At 37.5% G+C, this 20,622-nt stretch overlaps 1 protein-coding gene across 1 annotated transcript in view; it reads left to right on the forward strand.

Moving 5' to 3' along the window:
- Positions 1-4,671: 4,671 nt before the first annotated feature.
- The window catches only part of LOC131047788 (histidine--tRNA ligase, chloroplastic/mitochondrial), an 81,917-nt gene continuing 65,966 nt past the window's right edge, over positions 4,672-20,622 (forward strand). Inside the window, exon 1 of the mRNA XM_057981571.1 lies at positions 4,672-4,948. Coding sequence (XP_057837554.1) covers positions 4,934-4,948 — 15 coding nt within the window. The 5' untranslated portion in view covers positions 4,672-4,933. The remainder of the gene's footprint in view (positions 4,949-20,622) is intronic.

Below are 20,622 nucleotides of genomic sequence, written 5' to 3' on the forward strand. Positions count from 1 at the left end.
GTGCCTCTAATCAAAGAATTTTTATACAGAATTGAAACCCATTTCAGATTACACTGTCTAGATTCTAAATATGTAAATTAATTTAAAAATTATTATTTTAACTATTTTTCATTTAATTTATACTAAATCAGGTTCATAAATTTGAAATATTAACTAATTTTCTTAATTTAATAACTTATTTATTTTAATGAATTTTGAAAAAAAAATTATATGTCATCAATCTACACAAAATTCTTTTCAATTTAAAAAAAAAAAATTTCAAAAAATGCTAAGTTTACGTCAAATTATGTGGGTCGTACACGTCAAATTTTTAAAAAGATAATTACGGCCATTAAAAAATTAATTAAAAAAAAAATATTTGAAAAAAAAATACAGAAAAATATGCTCATCAATCTTCAGTGTGTTACAAACCATTTCCCAAAACGGTTTGAGAAAATAATTTTAACTGTGTCAAAAAGTGTGGGTCGTACACATGCATGGTATGGTCCTGAAACAGGCATTTTTAAAACATAGTTTTTAGAACTCCATTCAAAAAGTTATTTTTTATTATGTGGGTATTAAAATAAATTACATATTTGAAAAGTACACTCAGAGAGCTATCTTTTATGTTACTGACTTTTTCCAAGATTCAAACTCTAAGTGTTTCAAAATTTAAGCTCAAGTGAGACAAAATCTGAAAAACAGGGAAAAAACTTCCACTTTTTGGCCAAAAAGTGGACTCATCTTCTTGCACTGACCCATAATATTAATATTAGTATCTATAATTAACTTACAATTAGTAATTATAAATATTTTTAGAATATATTATTAACATCCAATTTAAAATAAATTATAGTAAATAACATATATAATATTATAGTTTTTTTGTGGGGTAAGTTCTACCAATATAGGGTCAGAGCCCTATATTCATCAAGAAAACATGTACATTACATAGTATGAAACCACAAATCACAGTAAAGATCACCCTAAACATCACACAAAGTTCTTACAAAAAGGCCTATGCCTCTACATAGGTTCACGATTGTGCGGGCTCCTCTTGTAGAGAAGGGTGTTGTATCAGGATAGAACATTCTATGCAGCTTCCCATAATCATTATTCCTGGATGCTTCATGGAATTCCTTTCGCAAAATGTACAAAGGAATACAACCTTTTCCCTTCAAAGCATTGTTGGGAGGATCCTCTGAATCCCCCACATCTTCTATCACATTCCCAAAATTGGATGACAGGGGTTTGCTCAAATTCCCCAATTCAATTTCAAAAATCTAGTTTACTACCTTTCGACCAAAAGGTAGCAGCCACCAATTCGTTTCCTATTTGGTATCCCATGTCTGCTAAACCCATAGTATGCACTATTGGGTAAAAGAAAGCCTTTAATATGTCTCCATCATGTTCATGCTCTCCTCTTGGGCTCGCATCAAGAATCAATTCCATGGCACTAAAAACCCAATCATACCCTATCTAGAACAACCTCCTACACTGCTCTTCCCTTGTTTTGGGGAGACATTGGCAACCAAAAGCATCAAACGCCATATTGTGAAAAAAAAACTCCCAACCCGATCCTTCCTTGCCCACCTAGATCTGTATAAATAGACTCATTGGAACTAAACCAATCCCAATCCACTATGGTTAACTACAATTTCGAGAAATCTGCAAACCCAATCCCTTGTATCCACAACATATCATACACATTATTCCTTTAACAATTGATGAGCTTTTAGGAGATTATATTCTTGATTCACTGAACCACCATCCTTTCACCGTCCTAGCTCATGTACACATTTTTGCGAAAACTGCAACCTTTTCCTCCTCCCTTCCACATGTAAAACCAAACAGACTTCACTTAACCAAATATATAGTACCACTACGAAAAAGAAACTCCCAAGCGCACACCTTCCAATCCATGAACCTCTTCTAAAACTATATAAAGGTTAACCTATCCCTTCTCTATCAATATCGGACTTTGCCTTTATATCCGTATCCACCAGTTCTTTCAATTGAGGCCATGAACCATCCAGTCTTAGGATGACTTCATCAACCTGATGATCAATCCCTTTATTAGATAGATAGTCGACGACCCGATTTGCTTCTCTATAAGTATGAAATATCCTATACTCAGTTAACTGGTCCAGCCAAGCTTTGATCTGTTGGATCCAATACTTAAGTTTCCAATTCACTATATTACCTTTTGAGATTGCATTAATACAATTGCCTTTTGAGATTGCATTAATACAAATATCCGAATCTCTTTTGATTTCAATCTTCTGGATTCCTTTTACAACACATAATCAAATACGTCTGGAAAGAGCATTTATCTTAGCGAGATTACTTGTTGCATTTTCAATGTATCCATGAAGAGCCCATAAACAATTACTCGAGCTATCACGAATGATACATCCCACCCCTACTACACCTGGGTTGCCTCTAGCAGCTCCATCGAAATTCAATTTTGCCCACCCTTTCTTAGGTGGACGCCATCCAGAAGCTTGCCTTTCTTTAGCTTTCTTAGGCCCTATACCCATGAGAGCCTTAAGAGCACTCCATAGACCTTGTATTCTCTCATCCCACTTACAAAAATATGAAATCATTTTTGAATGAATCTTGGCAACCATCACCTCACATATACTCTTTTTCAAATCAACAATGATTTCTCTTCGAACTAATCTTCTCACTAAAGATTCTTTCGTTCCTTTCTTTCTAGATCTTCTAGGCCACCATGGATGAACCAACCAACCAAATGTCTCCCCAAGAAGTGTCTTAGCCATTAATTGACCACTTGTTCAGAAAGCTAAACAATCCTTCATGGCTAGCTGAATTCCAATTGATGGATTCCATGAACCAATCCCAACAAGCTGATGCAAAGGGGCACCACAAAAGTAAATAGTTCACCGTTTTTTCATCATTTAGACACATGGGACATATGCTAGGTCCAAGAATGCTTATAGATTTTAATATATCACCCTTCAAAATCCTACCATTCAATGCTACCCACAAAAAAGCACCTGGGGAGCAACACTCTTGTGCCAGCATAGTATTGACGACCAATGAGATTCTCTAGTATTTCTTCTAAGATGCTCGTACCCTGCTTTGACACTATATTCCATTGAGGATGTTGTGCACCAAACAACTTCATCCTCCTCCTGTGTAAGCACAATCTCTCGCCTACACAAAGCTTCCTTGAGATTACTAATATCCATGTGTTGTGGGACAAACGATTCCATTGGCATCCAGGTAAAGACACGTTTCTCCACATCATTGCAGTATACATAGTTAGGGACATAAACCCCAAATTGTCCTTCCACCATTTCCGACTAATCAATATTATCAAAAAATTCAGATAGCACCTCTTTCCCATTCCACGAGTCTCTCCAAAACTTAATTTCTTCCCATTTCCTATTTTCCAAGTGAGATGATTGGTTATAATCTCCTTTCTTTCCCAAATGAATCTCCAGATGGAGGATCCACCACTAGAATTTGCTAAGGCTAGACATATCATTGTCATCCAAATATTTCTTTCTCATCACCTTACACCACAATTTGTTGGGATGTCTATACATCTTATAGGACAATTTGGCCCCCAAGGCTAAATTTTGCAGAACCGGTCTCCTCAGCCTAGCCCCACCTTCTTTTTTGGCAAGACATGGAATCTCCCATTTGATTAGTGGGATTTTCCTCTCTTCATTGGACCTCGTCCACAAGAAACATTTTAATAAACTTTCAATTTTGAGGAAGATTTATGTGTCAACTTGAAACATGACATCACATAGATAGGTATGGCTTATAATACTGCTTTTATCATGACGATGCTTCCAACCTATGACAATCACTTATTCTTCCACAAGGCCACCTTTGCTTGACATTTATTCACTATTTCCTCCCAATAACAATTTTTGTTTGACCCCACAAATAATGGTGCTCCTAAATCTTTAGATGGGAGGGAAGAGATTTGAAATCCTAACACCCTTGCTATTCTCCTTTGCAAATATATAATATTATAGTTAATTAAATTTCACCATATTAAAATTATTGAAAACATTTAAATTTAATATATATATATATATATATATATATATATATATATATATGTTAATTATATGATCAAATTTAATTAACTATAATAATTTATATAACAAACCTATTAATATTAAAATAAAAATACTCCAAAATAAAATAAGATACTATCTACACAATTTATTTTTCATAATAATTTATTAATTCAATCCACCAAAAGCAACTGCTGACATAATACAAAAACTAAACCTAAATAATCAATTTTTTTAGGAAATCGCATTAGTCAAATCGAATACAAAGTTCGTTTTGTAATATCGTGACTAAAGGACACTATGTCGTATATTACCATGAGATACATGACGCATGAGATGAGAGAGCTCCATTTTACGGATTTATCTATACAAGATCAATTTGCAAATGATAAAATAGTTATAGTTATGTGATATTTATTAATTAAATTAAAAATCAAAACTACATTCTAATACTAGGCTAGATAACTATCTCGTGGAATGCAAATTGTTCTCTAAACATAGACATTCATTAATGAAAAAAAATCAAAAGAAATTCAAACATTCATTAAAAGAAACCGGAGTCATATTTGGTCAAAATATGAAATAAAACCCGATAAAATACTTTCAATTCGCAAATGTTTAGTTTCAGGCCTCATATTTCAGAAACCCACTGATTATAACAGATGATCTTCAACGTTATGATTTATAACAGATAACAGTCATATCCATGGCGGTTATTTGTGTCGTGGTGAGAGGTATGATGGTGGGAGGAAATGCTGCAGTGTGTGCGACCACCAGATGTATTTGTCTTCTCAGAAACACTTCTTTAACTTTGTCTTCCCAATACTTCACCATTAAAAACATCAGGCTTCCGCTTACTAAACATCGCTGGGGTCGATGCCTTTGCACAGGAAATGGAGTCTCTGCAGGTACGATCTCAGCCCCTTATGCTTTATCACAAAGTAAGTCTTCTACGATGTTTTCAGTTTCAGTTTTCTGATTTTTTATTCATTACTCTTACCAAGTGGTGACTTATGATATTTCTTGATCTTTCTTATGTTTTATCTTAAATTCATCATTATAGTTTCAATCTTCTTGAGGTTTTTAAGCACAAATCTTATGAGAAAACCAATTGAACAACGTATATTTTTGTTTCTTGGTTTTCTAAGTTATTTGTTTGTTATGTAGCCATCAGAATAGTTGCCACTGGGTGCTGCGTTGTTTTCCCCAATCTCAAGGGGGCTCATTCATGAATGTTTTTCGACTTCGGGCTCTGTTATGAAAGTTTTAGAACTTGAGCTTACCGCATTGGGTCAATTGGATAATTTATTCACAATGCATGAAAAGCAGATAACTTATTTAAGATTATGAAGCACATTCACTTTTAAAATAGCTAGCATATAACGATACAGGAACGATTTCTCAAATATCTTGCAACCAGAATTAAATACATGATGTTTTTTTCCCTCAAGCTGATCAAACAAAATTTCAGAGAATTTATTCTTAAATTAGACATCCATGGAAACAATTTTTTCAAGAAGTGAATATGCTTGATAGGTTACTTTATTATTAGTGACTATGCAGACCTGTTTAAAGAGTGTTAAAATACTCATCTTATCTAATTATCTTGTCAATTTTCCAATTTCCAGGCTGTTTTTTGGCATTGTCTACGTCTGAATCCAAGCTCTGTAAATGGTAGAAACATTCTGGAAATGTACTTTTCCTCACACCTGCATTCTCAATCAAATTGGTTGCACTTAATTCAAACAGAAGACATTCTAATCTTTCCCTTGAAAATAGGAGTATTAGATGTTTTTGAACCTCAAATTTGGCCAAGGTGGAATATAGAGGTTCCAAATATTTTCGAGTTTAAGAGTTTCAGCTATAACACAAACGAAGCTAACAGAGAATCATCTTAAATTTAAAGTTAAACCAGTAGTGACATGCAATAGCAAGTATTGAGAAAAACCGAGGTGCAAATCCTATTGTTTTTGCACTTAGGGTGTAGTAACCTTGGGAATTGTGACATCTTATTCATATTTTTAAAATGGGGACATTGCCAGTGTCGGCTCACTCATACATGTGAACTGGTGCTGAGGCAAGGTATCATTAATGTGTTGGAAGCAGTTGCCCTACCTGCGCTGTAGGATGTGCTTGTCAGCATTAATTAACTTGCCAAAATAAAAACAAGTGCTTATTTCTCATTTCTAAGTCCCATGTCTGACACAAGCATGCATCGAGAAGGTCTACGCTGAAATTGCAGAAAGTATATTACATGAAAGCCTATTCATGCTTATATAATGCGTCTTGGGAAAAATTAAAGTAAGACTCACTGAAAGTTACTTGAGCCGCTTTTCTGTACAATTGCTCCTCTTTCAGAGGATTAGGTAAGAGTAAACTTGCCATTCTGTGAGCAAAGTGGACAAAAAACAAAATAGAACCTGGGTGTATGCTTGTCTTAAAATGTGACGATTAGGGACCAACGAACATAATGTTTTAGATGAATGTGATTAGAGTAAAGTGGTCTTCCTCATTGAAAGTGGAAATAGAGTTAATGACTTAACAGGGTGATCATGCTGAGGAACAAAATTATCATTCTCTTTCTGATATGAAGAACATTTTTCCAAGTAAAGACTGAAAATGTGCCTTAGAATCAGGTGATGGATTTGGTCAAAATGAAGGAACTGGTTAATTCTACTGCATATTGAAAAAGACAAGTCAAAATTGCCAGGGCATGGATGTGCGATGTACCTTGTCACTGAGAAAATCTATCCCGAGTAAGATGTTTTCATAATCATTATAATGCTCCACAGCATAATACAAAAGATGCAGCTGACTAGCGTCTGATAGAGTTTTTTCAACATCAATATTTGTTCATTTACAACCATATCTTATGATTAAAGCTTCCTTATTTCAAATTTTAAAAAACTAGGGTCCAAAGAGATGGAAGCTTCTCAGTGGTGGCAAGCCCTATTCTCGAATACTTTATAAACAGAATTAGCCTTTAGCTGAAGGTGGCAGATCTGACTATACTCAAGAATACCTTGAGGGTAATAATTGGATGATGTCTTTAAGTATATACCATGTTTAATTGCCCAAGAATTGATTTGGGTTCCAAAAAATGCCTTGGCATTATCTGATATGATGGTGGAGGGGACACCGAATCTTTTCACAATTCCATCAAGGAATTCCAACACTGAAGTCTCTGTGGCGTTCTTCAATGCAACTGCCTCTGTCCACATGGTGAAGTAGTCTGTAGTGGCAAAGATCCACTTGTGACCAGCACTAGAAGGTGGATTTATCATGCCGATGAAGTCTAAACCCCATTGTGTGAATGGCTGGTCTGCTTGAATGGGGTGGAGAGGAAGGGCAGGTAGCCTTTACTTTCCAGAGAAGAAAGCACATTTTTTACACTTCTTCACCTATCTATGTAAATCACTGAATAAGGTTGGTGAGTAATAACCAGTCCTCATTATTTTGATAGTTGTAGTCTTTGCAGAGAAATGACCCCCCTAAAGAGCCATCATGAAATTCTTCTAATAATCTGCTGATTTGATTTTGCTCAATACATCTTAACAAGACTCCATTAGTGTCTCTTCAGAAAAGGGTGCCATCCACTAGACATAGGGGATGGACTGCAACCTAAAATGTCTTCTTTTGGTCCTATCTAGACCTTGGGGGTATCTACCTTCCATCAAGAAGGTGGTCATGTCACTCACCCAACTGACTTGAGTGTCATTGCTAGTTGGTTGATCCTCTTGTAACACAAGGGTAACCTCTGAAGGAGTCTCAAAAGATGATACAAGTTGTTCACATATGCCCTTGCCTCTTACAAGCTTGGCGATCTTGATGCTGACGTTGTATTCCATGACCTTGGTTATCCACCTAGCCCTCTTCTCACTGATGTCCTTGTTTAGAAGGAAATCCTTGACACTTGCGTGTGGAACTAAGAGATGGATCCTGTTGTTAGACAACATGTATGTAAACGTCTTCAATGCTCTTACAACAGTAAGGACCTGCTTCTCTACATAGCTATACCTAAGCTCATAATCCTTTAATCCCTCACTGAAGAAGGCAATGGGTTGCTCCAAATTATCATTGTTCAGTTGTGTTAGGACAACTGAGATGTTGGATTCTCCTCTGAAGGTATAGAGGATAAAATCCTTTTCATAGTTAGGATTGACAAGAGTAGGGGCTTGAGAAATTGCTTGCTTGATCTCTTCAAAACCGGCTTTCCCTTCCTTGGTCCAACTAAAGGCTAAATTTTTCTTCAAAATGGAGGTGAGGGGTTTTACCATGGTGGCAAGGTTGGGAACAAACCTCCTCACAAAGTTGATCCTACCAAGGAAGCTCTGTAATCCTTTCTTGTGAGTAGGGAGTGGAAGAGAAAGAATGGCCTCCATCCACTCTAGATCAATGGCTAAGCCTTCTTTAGATACAATGTGTCCTAGCAATCTTCCTTGATCAGTAGTGTTGATGTGGCTAAAGTCGCATCGCTGCAACTCTATCCGAACAACGCAGAATAGAATGATCTCGTAGAGTATCCTATCCTCTTGTATAAAGAAGCCCTAATTCTACTTTTAATCGATCAAAGGGACAACCTCAAGTTCCAAATGTCAGCTCTTGATTGCAGGATAACTCAGTGATCGATGTGTTTTGCTGGGAACACAAGGGGCCTTACGTTTTGCAACAAGCTGGTCAATATTTGAGTCTCGGACTTGGAAATAAAAAAAAAGAAAAGGGGAAAGGATAGGAGACCTAAAACTAACAAGATTGGTATGCGGGTAGACGGATTCAACATAACCAATCCCTGCTTGGCCAGAATAACTCACAACCTTGCAGGAACAGTGCAATCTTCTAGGGGACTTGGGAAGATTTTTAGATTGCAAATGCATGGCTAAGCACCCAATTCTGGTGCAACTTAGACGAACACTTGCAATTGAACTAAACGCAATTAAAGGCTCAGACTAACCATACACAAGAACACACAATCAGGATATCCTCAATGGTATGAGCCTGAATCCATCAAATAACTGCACACCCAAAACATAAAGATCTATCTAAAATACTGAAAGAAACCATGCAAACAGAAGAAAACAAAAACAATAAACACCATATTTCAATGTTCATATATTTGCTTCGGCTGCCATTACAACAATTTCTGCAGCATCTCTATGCTACTGCTAAAATTGAACCTTCTACAATCTAACCTATTCTAACTGAAATCTAACAGCCTAACTAGAGTCTAACTATCTAACAATCTAACCCTTTACAAGAGAAAGGCCTCTGCCTTTTATAGAATTTACAATATGAATCGATGGGCAGGATTGACTGCATCCAAGGGTTGCAATCTGCCCTCCAGAAGCTGGCAGCTTTAACCCATGCCCACTCAATTCTTAGCTATCCCTTCAACCACCTTCTCAACTACAAACAACTGTTTGGCTTCAATTTGGGTCTATCCGGTAGTTGGACATAACTGACCTATGTCCCCTTTGTTTCAAAATATCTTGAGTGGGGCCCACAAGCAGTTTTACATTAAAACAATTTCAGTTTTTCAAAACTAAATTTTTGGAATTAAATCCAGCTATGCATTTCTCGAGAATGCATAATCGCTGCATTCTGAATGTTCTTCGGTCTTTGATCTCTGTGGTGGACTTTAACTTGTTGTTCGGTGATGGCGCGCTTTTCCGTACTTCGTTTTGTGCTCTGAGGTGCGATCCTGCTGTTACCTATTTTTCACTTCTAGCTGAAAAATAGGTTAAGTTATGCTTGTTTTTACAAAATGGAACAAGTACATATTACTTCTGCTATATTGCATTCCAACTGCACTAAGGAAGAATGAACTAAAAATTACATTTCAATACTTCTAGTTCATAACAGCAAAAGAGAGAGACATCTCATCTAAAAAAGGAAGTATTTGTATTGATAATCAAACACATGCATCTCACACAAAGAGCCGTGAGACTAGCTATACACACTGGTGCAAGAAAGAAATACATAGGCATGTATACATGAGTATAAAAGAAAAGAGAGCATGTTGAGAGTGGAACCAGTCATTGGCTGAATGACTGGTATGGTTGGAGTAGCCTCAATGATGTTGTCTTTGTATTATTGCTTCATCCTTGTCTGCGTCTCTCTTCCTTCTGGTATTTGCAAAAGAATAAAATATAAAATGCATTAGAACATTTTGTTCTAAGCAATGGTTGATCACATTCCTAACATGTATACTAACACATGCATGTATATATAGTCCCTACATGCATCAGGTGCATATAGTCAACATCACGGAAGATCTCGAAAGAAGCAAATATCAGATCAGAAGAAATCAAATGCATCTTATTTCTAACTTGTTTGCTTCATGTGTAGGAACAGGAAAAGATGGCTTGCTGGTCGTAAACTTCGCAAATGAGTGGGGGTAAATGAGGCTCCCACAAGGGTTGAGCCCAGCTCATATGAAATCAACAAAGGCATGCAGTCATATCTCAGAAGATGTGTGCAAGAATGTATACATAACGGAGAAATCTCCATTATGCAAAGGGTATACAGCAGCAAAGAACCATTTTTATCACAGTTATATGAGAAATGGAGGAGTATTTGTTAACAAATTGTGAGTTACAACAGTCATATAAGATACTTATAGCAGTCTTTAGCCTCACGAAGATAGTGAAGTGTCACAGCAATATCAATATAAGCAGCAAGTCTATGAGTTATGAGTTGGCACAAAGTTGATTTATAGTGAATAGGATCCATATTCACACTAAGTAGGCCAGTCATTGAGTATGCTTTCGAGATGATTTATTAACAAAGGATTTCATGCAAAGAGCAAAAGTTTTCTGAAAGGGGTTGATGTAAAGGGACAGTGCATTTAATATATACATTCATAAACTCAGTGAGAACATATTATAAAGCCAAAATACAGTGATTATAGTCCCAGCCAAATAGCCACTTGCAGTCATGAGCAATAACCCTGTAACTCATTGTCAAGAGCAATCTTTGATAGCAATAACAGTGTTAGAGCACTCGCAACAGGAGACACCAAAGTCTCAAAGCAAGGGCAAGTGCACAATGATCTCAATAAGAGGCACCTTTCCGGAATTTTAAATGACTGTCACAGTTATTTCATGAACACCTCTTGATGGACAGAGTACCATACCAACTGTAAGAAGAAGCAAGGGTTATAGCACAAGGTTTAAAACCGACGGGGATATTTGTGTCCAAAGTGATGACAAGGAGCTCAATTTTTGTAATGGCTGACATATTAGCGGTAGAAGCAAAAAGGAAAAAGAGATGGTTCAAGGAGATTTTCGACACTTGCCTATTGTGGAAAATGGCGAGGTCATAGCTTCGCTTGTTATTACAAAATAAAGGCCTCTATGATGCTATATCAAGAATGGAAAGAGTTGTAGAAAAGGGTAATGCCATTACAGCTGCTGTTGAAGGGGTAGAATGGCAATGGGGAAGCACAATTTTTGGTACGAATAGTGTCATTGTGATGCTACATGAAGCGAACTTTTAGACCATCTCTGGCCACCATTTTGACAGAAGATATCGAATGTGAGAAATGCGTGATTTTCAGTTGATGCGACTGTTGTAACAACAAGAATAAACCACGTGGAATCCTCCTTTCAAAGGATGTGGAAACATTCAAGAATAATCATGGACAATAAGAGATGATGATATCACTAAAAAGAATTGAAAACCATTGCCAACACAAATTCATATTGAAGCAATATACAAGAGGCAGCGATTTTCTCCATTTTTCAGTCACTAATTCTTCAAAAACCGAGTTGGAGTGCGTAAGAAATAGCTTACCTGAAACGGCTGGTAATGGCATGATAATCTGCAGGTCGTTTTCAGAATTTCCACAAGAAATCAGACATCCCGACATTCGAACCCTCAGCAAAATCCCAATGGTGGCACCCAAAATCACGCAGTAAATAGGCAGAAAAAAAAAATCAGCAGCATGGCGGCCAAAAGGGCAACGCCCAGAACATGCAGAATTAGAAATATGCATAAAATCGGTTAGGCCAGAGCAGTTTTCATTCTAAATAGAAGTCAAGATCTCAGTTTTCACGACTTACCAGGCGGTTTGCACACCAAAGATGTATTTCTATTTGCCTAGAATCAATGTAAGACTCTTTGATTTTCCAGAAAGTCACCTATGGCGGGGCTCAGCGCCCATTTACAGCAGGTTGTAGATCAAATGTCACCCAAACCCTAGCACGGCGGCACCCAGAAGTTTCCAGCAAAGAGAAGGATAGAAGGTATCGAATGAATGAGATGAAGACTTTAGGGTTTTCTTTTCCCTATATCCTCATCGTTGCCTTAAGGCATTTTTGCCTTTGGTTTGTTTTTATTTCTTTTTCAAATGCCACATGAGGGCCTAAGGAATCATGTTTTAATTTCCCTTTGTGAAAAATTTATTAAGTGATTCATAAATTTCACTTAATAAAAAAAATTCAATGTAAATATTTATTAAGTGATATTTATGAATCACGTAATAAATTTTTCTTTCATGAGGACATTAGAGCATAAGTCAAATTAATCAAAAATATAATATATATTAATTAAAGTATTTTTAAAATTTATTTTTTAATTGAATATTTATTTTATTTCATCTTTATATTTAAAAATCAAAATAATAATAAAATATTTTGTTAAAGTGATATAAGTCACTTTATTAATTTATTTTTATTATCATCTCATTTATTACCATTTTTGCCTTTAAACCTGATCATGAAATAAAACAAATATTCAATTTCAAAAAATCACTTTATAAGATGTATATTTTATTTTTATTTGATAAGGTCAAAAAGGAGATATTTTTTGCATTAATGAAAGGCTTGTAGGCCTGTCAGGGATATTTTGGAGCCATTTATGATGCATTTAGGAGCTTTTATGGCAAAGCATGGGGTGTCTTGACTTTTTGTTCAAGCTCTTTCAGTTTTACACTTGTTTTTGACCCTAAAAATGGGTTTTTTTGGTTGAATTCGACCAAGTGGTTAGGGTTTGCTTTGTGAGATGCAGCTATTGGAAGCAGCATATATACTGCTTTCCTTCTCTTTTGTAAGGGGTTCTTGATTATTCATCTTTTGGCAGACTGTAATTTCAGAGTTCTTTTTGCAAAAGGGAATGTTTTTGTAACACATTTTCAGGAATAGTACAGATTGGTGATACCTTTTGCAGTAACAATTAGTTCACTCCTTCCCTGTTTCTTCTGTTATTGTGGGTCCTTATTGTTTAGTGCAGATTCTTGTGAGTTTTCTTGTCCTTGGAGCTATATCTTTTCATATTGGTGCCTTTATGCAAGGGAATAATCATTTGTAGGTTATAAGTTGTTTGTTAGTAGTTCTCAGTTTTGGATTGTGAAAGTTTATTTTTTCTTTCCTCCTAGGACTGTGGTTATCTAGCCTCCTTATAAATTACTGATGCAAAGGTTATCTTTTTCTGGGTTGTGAAAGAGAGTTTTGTTACTGTCATATTGTGTGTCACTCTTTCTTACTTTTAAGTTTTTCAACATATCATTTTGGTGCATCACCTTAGGGTTAGATTTTAGTTTCATATGCCCTCCTCCTCACTCTTTTCCTTGAAGAAATCGTTAGTTTAGGTGAAGATTTTGAAAAGAACTAGCTTACTCTGGAGGTCCACTTCAGTTTTAGGTTACCGACAACTTTGAAGTGTTCCCATGTTTCAATAGGCAGCTGAAGTTCATAGCTTTAGCAAAGGGTGCAGGCTTCGTTGATAACACCTGCATCTTCTTCTCCATCTTTGATCGCGATCCTTCTTCGATTTGCGTTTCAGGTTGACTCTCTAGCTCTTCCTCGACGTTGTTTTTCTGCGAACAATCAATTTCATCTTTAATCAATCAATTTTGAAAAACTAATTAAATTAATTTGACAAATACTAAATTCTATTTAACGTTTTCCTTCGTCTTGGAGTTTGGGATTGAGAAGCTTTTTGTGAGATGTATCTTTTAAATGTCTCTCTTCGAACGCAAAATCCAATCCTTTGTCTTTATTCGCTCTCAAATTTAGACGAAATTCAGGCCTGAGGGGTGAATTGCGTAATGTTTTCGCCTTCTCTTTCGGATTTCGGGACCTTTGGGTGATTTGAGGTCTTCGTGTTTTTGGCCTAAAAGGTTCTATTCACACGATTACTTTTAAGTTCAAAATGCCTTGATTTTGCTCCTTTTCTCTTTTCTAACTCGCAATTTTGGACTTCTTTTACTTTTGAAATGCGCGATTTTGAATGTCTATCATTCTCAGCCAACAAGCTCAAAATGTGCGGCTTAGGCTCTTGCCTTTCATTTTTCGGCTTAGGAGGTCATTCTGCAAGTTTAAGTTTGCTCCTTCATTTTCGGGCCATGTGGAAGCTCTTGCTTGCAGTTCGCTTCTGGGTAAATGACGACACGATTTAGACTTGTTGTCTTCCAACTTCGGCTAATAACCTAAATGTGCGAACTTTCCTTGTTGCATTAGTTTTCACGAAAACAAACAAAGAGTGCCGAGTTTGTCATTTTCTTCAATTTCAGCCTCTAAGCCGATTTTATAAGCTTTTGAAGTTTGCTTTAACATTTTCGGCTAATGGGCCGATTTCGTGATTTTGTGTGAACATGAACTTTTTAGTTCATTTTCGAGACTTAGGTGAATTTCGGCTAAAAGAAGTCTTTTGCGGGATTTGTTTCCTTCCTTTCATCATTGTTTTTTGGCTTATGAAAGGTTCTTTTTGGCAATTTTCGGGTTGAATCATCATTTTGGGAGATGAATGTCTTTTCGGGTGAAAAGATGAATTTGTGCGAGTTTTGGCCTGTGAGGCGAAATTGCGCGATTTTTGAACACCATTTTCGGCTCATTTGGAGATTTCGTGCATTTCAGCCTATTATTTTTGGCTAGATAAGCCTCAATGCACGATATTAGACTTCTAAAGATTATCGGGCAAATGAGGACGTTTGTGCGATTTTCTTAGCTCGTGATTCATAGTGTGGAATGAGCTATTTTATTTGCCCTAAGTTTCTCGACCTCTGAAGACCCTTTGCATGATTTTACACTCTCATTTTCTGCTAAAAACTCTCACGCGATTTTCAACTTCTAAATTTTCGGCCTGAAACAATGTTTGGCACGATTTAGGTCCATTTTCTCAATTTCAGCTAAGAAGCCAATTTTGCAAATGTAAGTGTTCTCTGCTAATTTCGGGTTGAAAGCCGACTTTGTGAGTTTAAATGATTTTCGGCTTGAAAAGCCAATTTTTGAAAGCTCAAGTCGTTTCTCCTTTCGGCCTGAAAGTCGACTTTGCTGACTAGGCGCCCATTTCAGTTTTTGGCCTAGGTGAGCGAATGGCATGATTTGGTTTACTGAATGCTCTCTCTCATTTGGACAGACAAAATTGGGGGGTCCCCGTAAAAGACGGGGTGAGGTGTGCATAACGCACAACAAGTAGCAAATACGCATTTGCTTGAGTTTAAGGACACCATATTCCCTACATTTCATGAACGCCTGCTCAAGATGATCAACATGATCAACTGCATGCTTTGAATAAATAGTTATATCATCAAGGTATATGAGTACGAACTCTACTAATACACCCCTAAAAGCCATGCCCATTGCTCTTTGAAACGTAGACTTGCATTGGTTAGCCCAAAAGGCATCTTACTATATGCATAGGTACCCCACTTAGTAGTAAATGCAGACTTATATTGGTTTGACTCTTGGACCAAAATCTGATTGTAGCCTTAATACCTGTCCAAAAATGAAAATATTTCTGAGCCACTAACCCTTTGTAGAATTTGTGCCATGGAGGGAAGGGGATAATGATCCTTAAGGGAGGCTCTGTTGAGGTCCCTATAGTCTACACATAGTCTGATTTCTCCATTCTTTCTTACAGGGACAAGGTTAGCCACCCTAGAGGAGTGTTTGATAAGGAAGATGATATTGGCTTCTATGAGTTTGGTTAACTCCTTCATTAGTGGCTCAATTTTGGGTTTATTGGCCTTTGCTTTTGTTTAAGTGGTTTTGCATCTAGGTTTAGTTCTATAGTATGTTGTGCTAACCTAGGGTCAAAACCCCTTAATCTTCATTGGTCCAAGCAACTATGTCATCACATTTTTGACAAAGTTTAACAAAGGCTTCTTGTGTGGCCGAGGAACATACCTTTCCCAATTTTAGTGACATCCTTGGTAACAACAACTGGCTTATAATCACCTTTCTTTGCAGCTAGGTTCATCTTCTTCCTCAATTGATCATCCAAGCTGAATATGCCCTCCAAGGTAAGTAGACCTTTAGGCGACTTGTTGGAGTTGAGCTGCATGAGCTGATCTCCATATTGGTCTTGTAGCATAGACTGATTTCTAGCAGAAAACTTTGCTTCATTTTGCAAGAAATTGACAATTTGTTGATCACTTTCGAACAATTGCCAATTTGCTTCAAGCCTGATGTGCTGTTCCTTCCTGCTTGCAGCATGCATTGGTATGTCAAACTAAACACCAACTTCTACAAGCCTATCAGCATGCCTATTCTGACTCCTAGGAATGCTCTCAATATTGAAGGCCTCGAATCCTTCAATCAAATCCCAAACCTTGGGTTTGTGTGATATGAGTAAGTTGTTCTTTGTTATGTTCTGAGCTCTGATGTGGTTAACAACTAACTCACGATCCCCAAATACTTGCAAAGATCTGGTCTTTCTTTTTTGTGCAAGTTGGAGACCTTGGATTAAGGCTTCGTACTCAGCCAAATTGTTGGTGCAACCAAAATGAAGCCTAAAAGAGAAAAAATATCTCTCTTGCTTAGGACAAACAAGCCTTACACTAGCACACTCACCATTCTTGTTTCTTGAACCATAAAAAACATGCTCCATAACCCCTCCGGATCTTCTTGTGTTTTGATGAGGTTAGGAATAGGAGTATCCTCCTCATGAATACAATAGATACCAAGGCCAACCTCCTCAGTCTAAGCTAATGGATCAAACTGAAAAGTGTTGCCCCACTCATCTAGCAAGCAATCAGGAACCTCTTCTAGAAGAATAGTAGGCTCATGGACATTACTCTCCTCCCCCTCTTCATGGAAAGTTCAATTCCTGTTTATAGGGTTGGAGATGTAGGGCTCTATGTGGTTTTGTGCAATGGGTTTTTCTTTTATGGTAACCTTGGTACCGTACCTTGTTCGAAATAGCATGTGGGACCAATTAGAAGATAAGTATCCACCTATCTTGGTGGTGAAGTCTCTAGATAGACAAATGGCAAAGAAGGCAGAGAGGTCAATGACTGATATGTCTTGCAAGACTATGCAACCAAGGCATGTGAGCAAGGTTAACTTCAATTTTTTAACAACCCTTACTGTCTTAATAGAAGTGCCATCCAATTGAACAACCCCCTTAGTCACAGGTTCATATTCTATACCAAGAAGGTCAGCTACCTTCTTAGGCATGATTGAGCTATTAGCTCCTAAATCTATCATGAAATTGTGAACTAAGTTATCTCCTATGATTAAAGAGAGATAGAAGGGGGGAGGCTTATTGATTTTGCTTAAATCTTCTTCCTCCTTGGGTTGTACCAAACTAGTGGAGATTGTCTTCTTATTGACTGCTGCCTCATCACTTGATTGGTTGATGTCGTTCAATGCCTCAAGCAAATCCTTTTGAGATGGGATGGAAAGGGCCTTCCACATAGTGACATTGAGATTGGCCTTCTTCATTTGGTCAACTATATAGAAAGGGACACCAACTGATTTTGAATGCCCCTTTAAAGCAACAAGGTCTATCTTTGTTCTTGGGGCAACCTAAGCCTCCTCTTGCCTCCCACTCCCTTGAATGGTATTGGAGCTTGGGCGGATGTTGAAGGTGAGGCACCTTCTACCACTTTCCTTTTTGACCTTGTGTATTGTAGCATAGTGTCTAGTTTATACCACAAAATTTTGCCTCTTGCCAATTGACGAAAGTAGAATCTCCTTGTATGTGAGCATGATTGCCAACACTTGGCTGATTTGGATCATATTGCTGGCTCGAGGTGGTTGGCTCATTCTGCACTACTAGAGCTTATACAAACTCTCCATTTTGGCATGCACCTTGATTGTGTGGCTGACTGCATGGTTGACACCAATCCTATTCTTGGGCGAGATTGTTCTGCATTGGAACTATTGCCTTTGAGTTACTTGCGGCTATAGGGTTCAAACTATTCAAGGGCCTGACATGACTCCATTGGTTTTGCCTTAGAAAAGATGGCCTATTTTGCGGGTAATTCTGATTTTGTGCTGGATATGACTTGCTATGCTGATCCTGTTGCCTCTTTAGTGTCACCAACTCATTGCCAAAGTTTTGCAACAAAGTCTTGACCTCGTGGAGCTTGTTTGAGCATGAAGTGGATGTGGATGGATGTCTTGCGAGTGCCATGGGGATAGGAGCCAAGGTGGGCTGTTGAGTAGGAGCTTCTAGGAATAGAGGCATTGGCGGCCTTTTGCCTTTATGGCTATATCATACGTATCAGGTAGAGAAATTCTGCCCATTGATTATATCATGAAAGCTACATCACTATTGAGAGCCCTTAGATAATACAAGAAGGCATGATTGGGAGATGGCTTTACTAGAGTGGGGATTCTATCCCATGTCTTTTGGAATTTGAAGTTAAAGTCTCCCATGAATTCATAAGGTGCCCTCTTGATTGTAGTTAGTTATTCAAAATGATAGGTGATTACTTTTGTCTTCAAAATGGTCGCACAATTTCTCCCCTAATTTGTCCCAATTATGAATGGATTTAGGCAGTAACCCTCTATACCACTGCAAGGCTTTTTCTTTCAATGAAGTGGCTAAGAGCCTAACAGCAACATCATCCTCGATGACATTATGGACAAAGCAGATGTTTGCAATGTCTCGAGTGTGCTCAATGGGGGTGGTGGTTGTCTCACTAGTAAAGTAGGGTATACTCTTTAATGCAGTCATTGCTATATCATTTCTTTAGGCTAAAATGAGGACTTCCCCCATTGAAGGTAACAAAAACTTGATTTCTGGCCATGTCAAACAATGGTCTATTGATATGAGTGGTGGGAGCCCTAGACTACAATGGTCTTGTAAATGGAGGGGTAGAACGAGACCTTGGTGATGGAGTGCTTACAACCCTAACACCCCTGACTAGTGACAATGAAGGTCTACCTCTTCGTCTTCTAGAACTTGAATATTAGAATTCTGAAAATTGGAAATTACCTCTAGAAGATGCCCTTGTATGAATTCTAGGCATGAAATCAGCAATGGGTCATGAGCAAGAGACCGGATCTATGAGTAGAGTTGCCAAGTGCTTGAATGATGGCTACCTCCAAAGGTTGAGATGCTAAGAGCAACACTACGTTCTTAGCATGAAAGAAATTTTAGATGGAACTGCATAACCAATAGATTTTCCTTTGAAACGTCTTGAATGCTTGTCCCATTGGGCGAGTTTGCACACTTGTTGAGCTATCAACACAACCACCTCGTGAAACATGGAAACAACCCCAAAGTGTGGGACCGTGCGCAATGGGGTTGAATCTTCGAAGAAGGCCAACTTCCTTCTCAATCCAAGCGCAGGTGTTGAACCAACTCAACACTCCAAATTCTACTTCTAAAACTATCCTAACAATTTGCAGAGGAAAAGAGAAGAAAGAAATGCTAAAATGCTAGGAGATAATGCACCAAGATAAAAGACGTTCCTCCCCCCGGCCCAAAAGGGGAGAAGGTTTCCCACAAGTCACACTTATAAACAAGTTAGCACAACATATACATGTGGGAAAGCCACAAAACATACACCTACAATGAAGGTAAGAGAACATAAACAACATGCATAAGTTGAAGGAAGGCAAGAATGATAATTTCAATTCATTCTCAGGCCAATGGCCAAACTTACTGTTATCAATGAAGCCTGCACCCTTTGCTAAAGCTGTGAACTTCAGCTGCCTATTGAAACATGGGAACACTTCAAGGTTGTGGGTAACCTAAAGACTGAAGTGGACCTCCAGAGTAAGCTGGTTCTTTTCAAAATCTTCAACTAAACTAACAATTTCTTGAGGGAAAAGAGTGAGGAGGATATGTGAAACTAAAATCTAACCCTAAGGTGATGCACCAAAATGATATATTGAAAAACTTAAAAGTAAGAAAGAGTGACACACAATATGACAGTAATACAACTCTCTTTCACAACCCAAAAAAAGATAACCTTTGCATCAGTAATTTATAAGGAGGCTAGATAACCACAATCCTAGGAGGAAAGAAAAACTTTCACAATCCAAAACTGATAACTACTAATATAACCTGTAAATGATTATTCCCCTACATAAAGGCACCAATATGAAAAGATACAGCTCCAAGGACAAGAAAAATCACAAGAATCTGCACTAAACAATAAGGACCCACAATAACAGAAGAAACAGGGAAGGAGTGAACTAATTGTTACTACAAAAGGTATCACCAATCTGTACTATTCTTGAAAATGTGTTACAAAAACATTCCCTTTTGCAAAAAGAACTCTGAAATTATAGTCTGCCAAAAGATGAATAATCAAGAACCCCTTACAAAAGAGAAGGAAAGCAGTATATATGTTGTTTCCAACAGCAACATCCCACAAAGCAAACCCTAACCACTTGGTCGAATT

The sequence above is a fragment of the Cryptomeria japonica genome, chromosome 8 (assembly GCF_030272615.1).
Source record: "Cryptomeria japonica chromosome 8, Sugi_1.0, whole genome shotgun sequence".
Classification (NCBI taxonomy): Eukaryota; Viridiplantae; Streptophyta; class Pinopsida; order Cupressales; family Cupressaceae; genus Cryptomeria; species Cryptomeria japonica.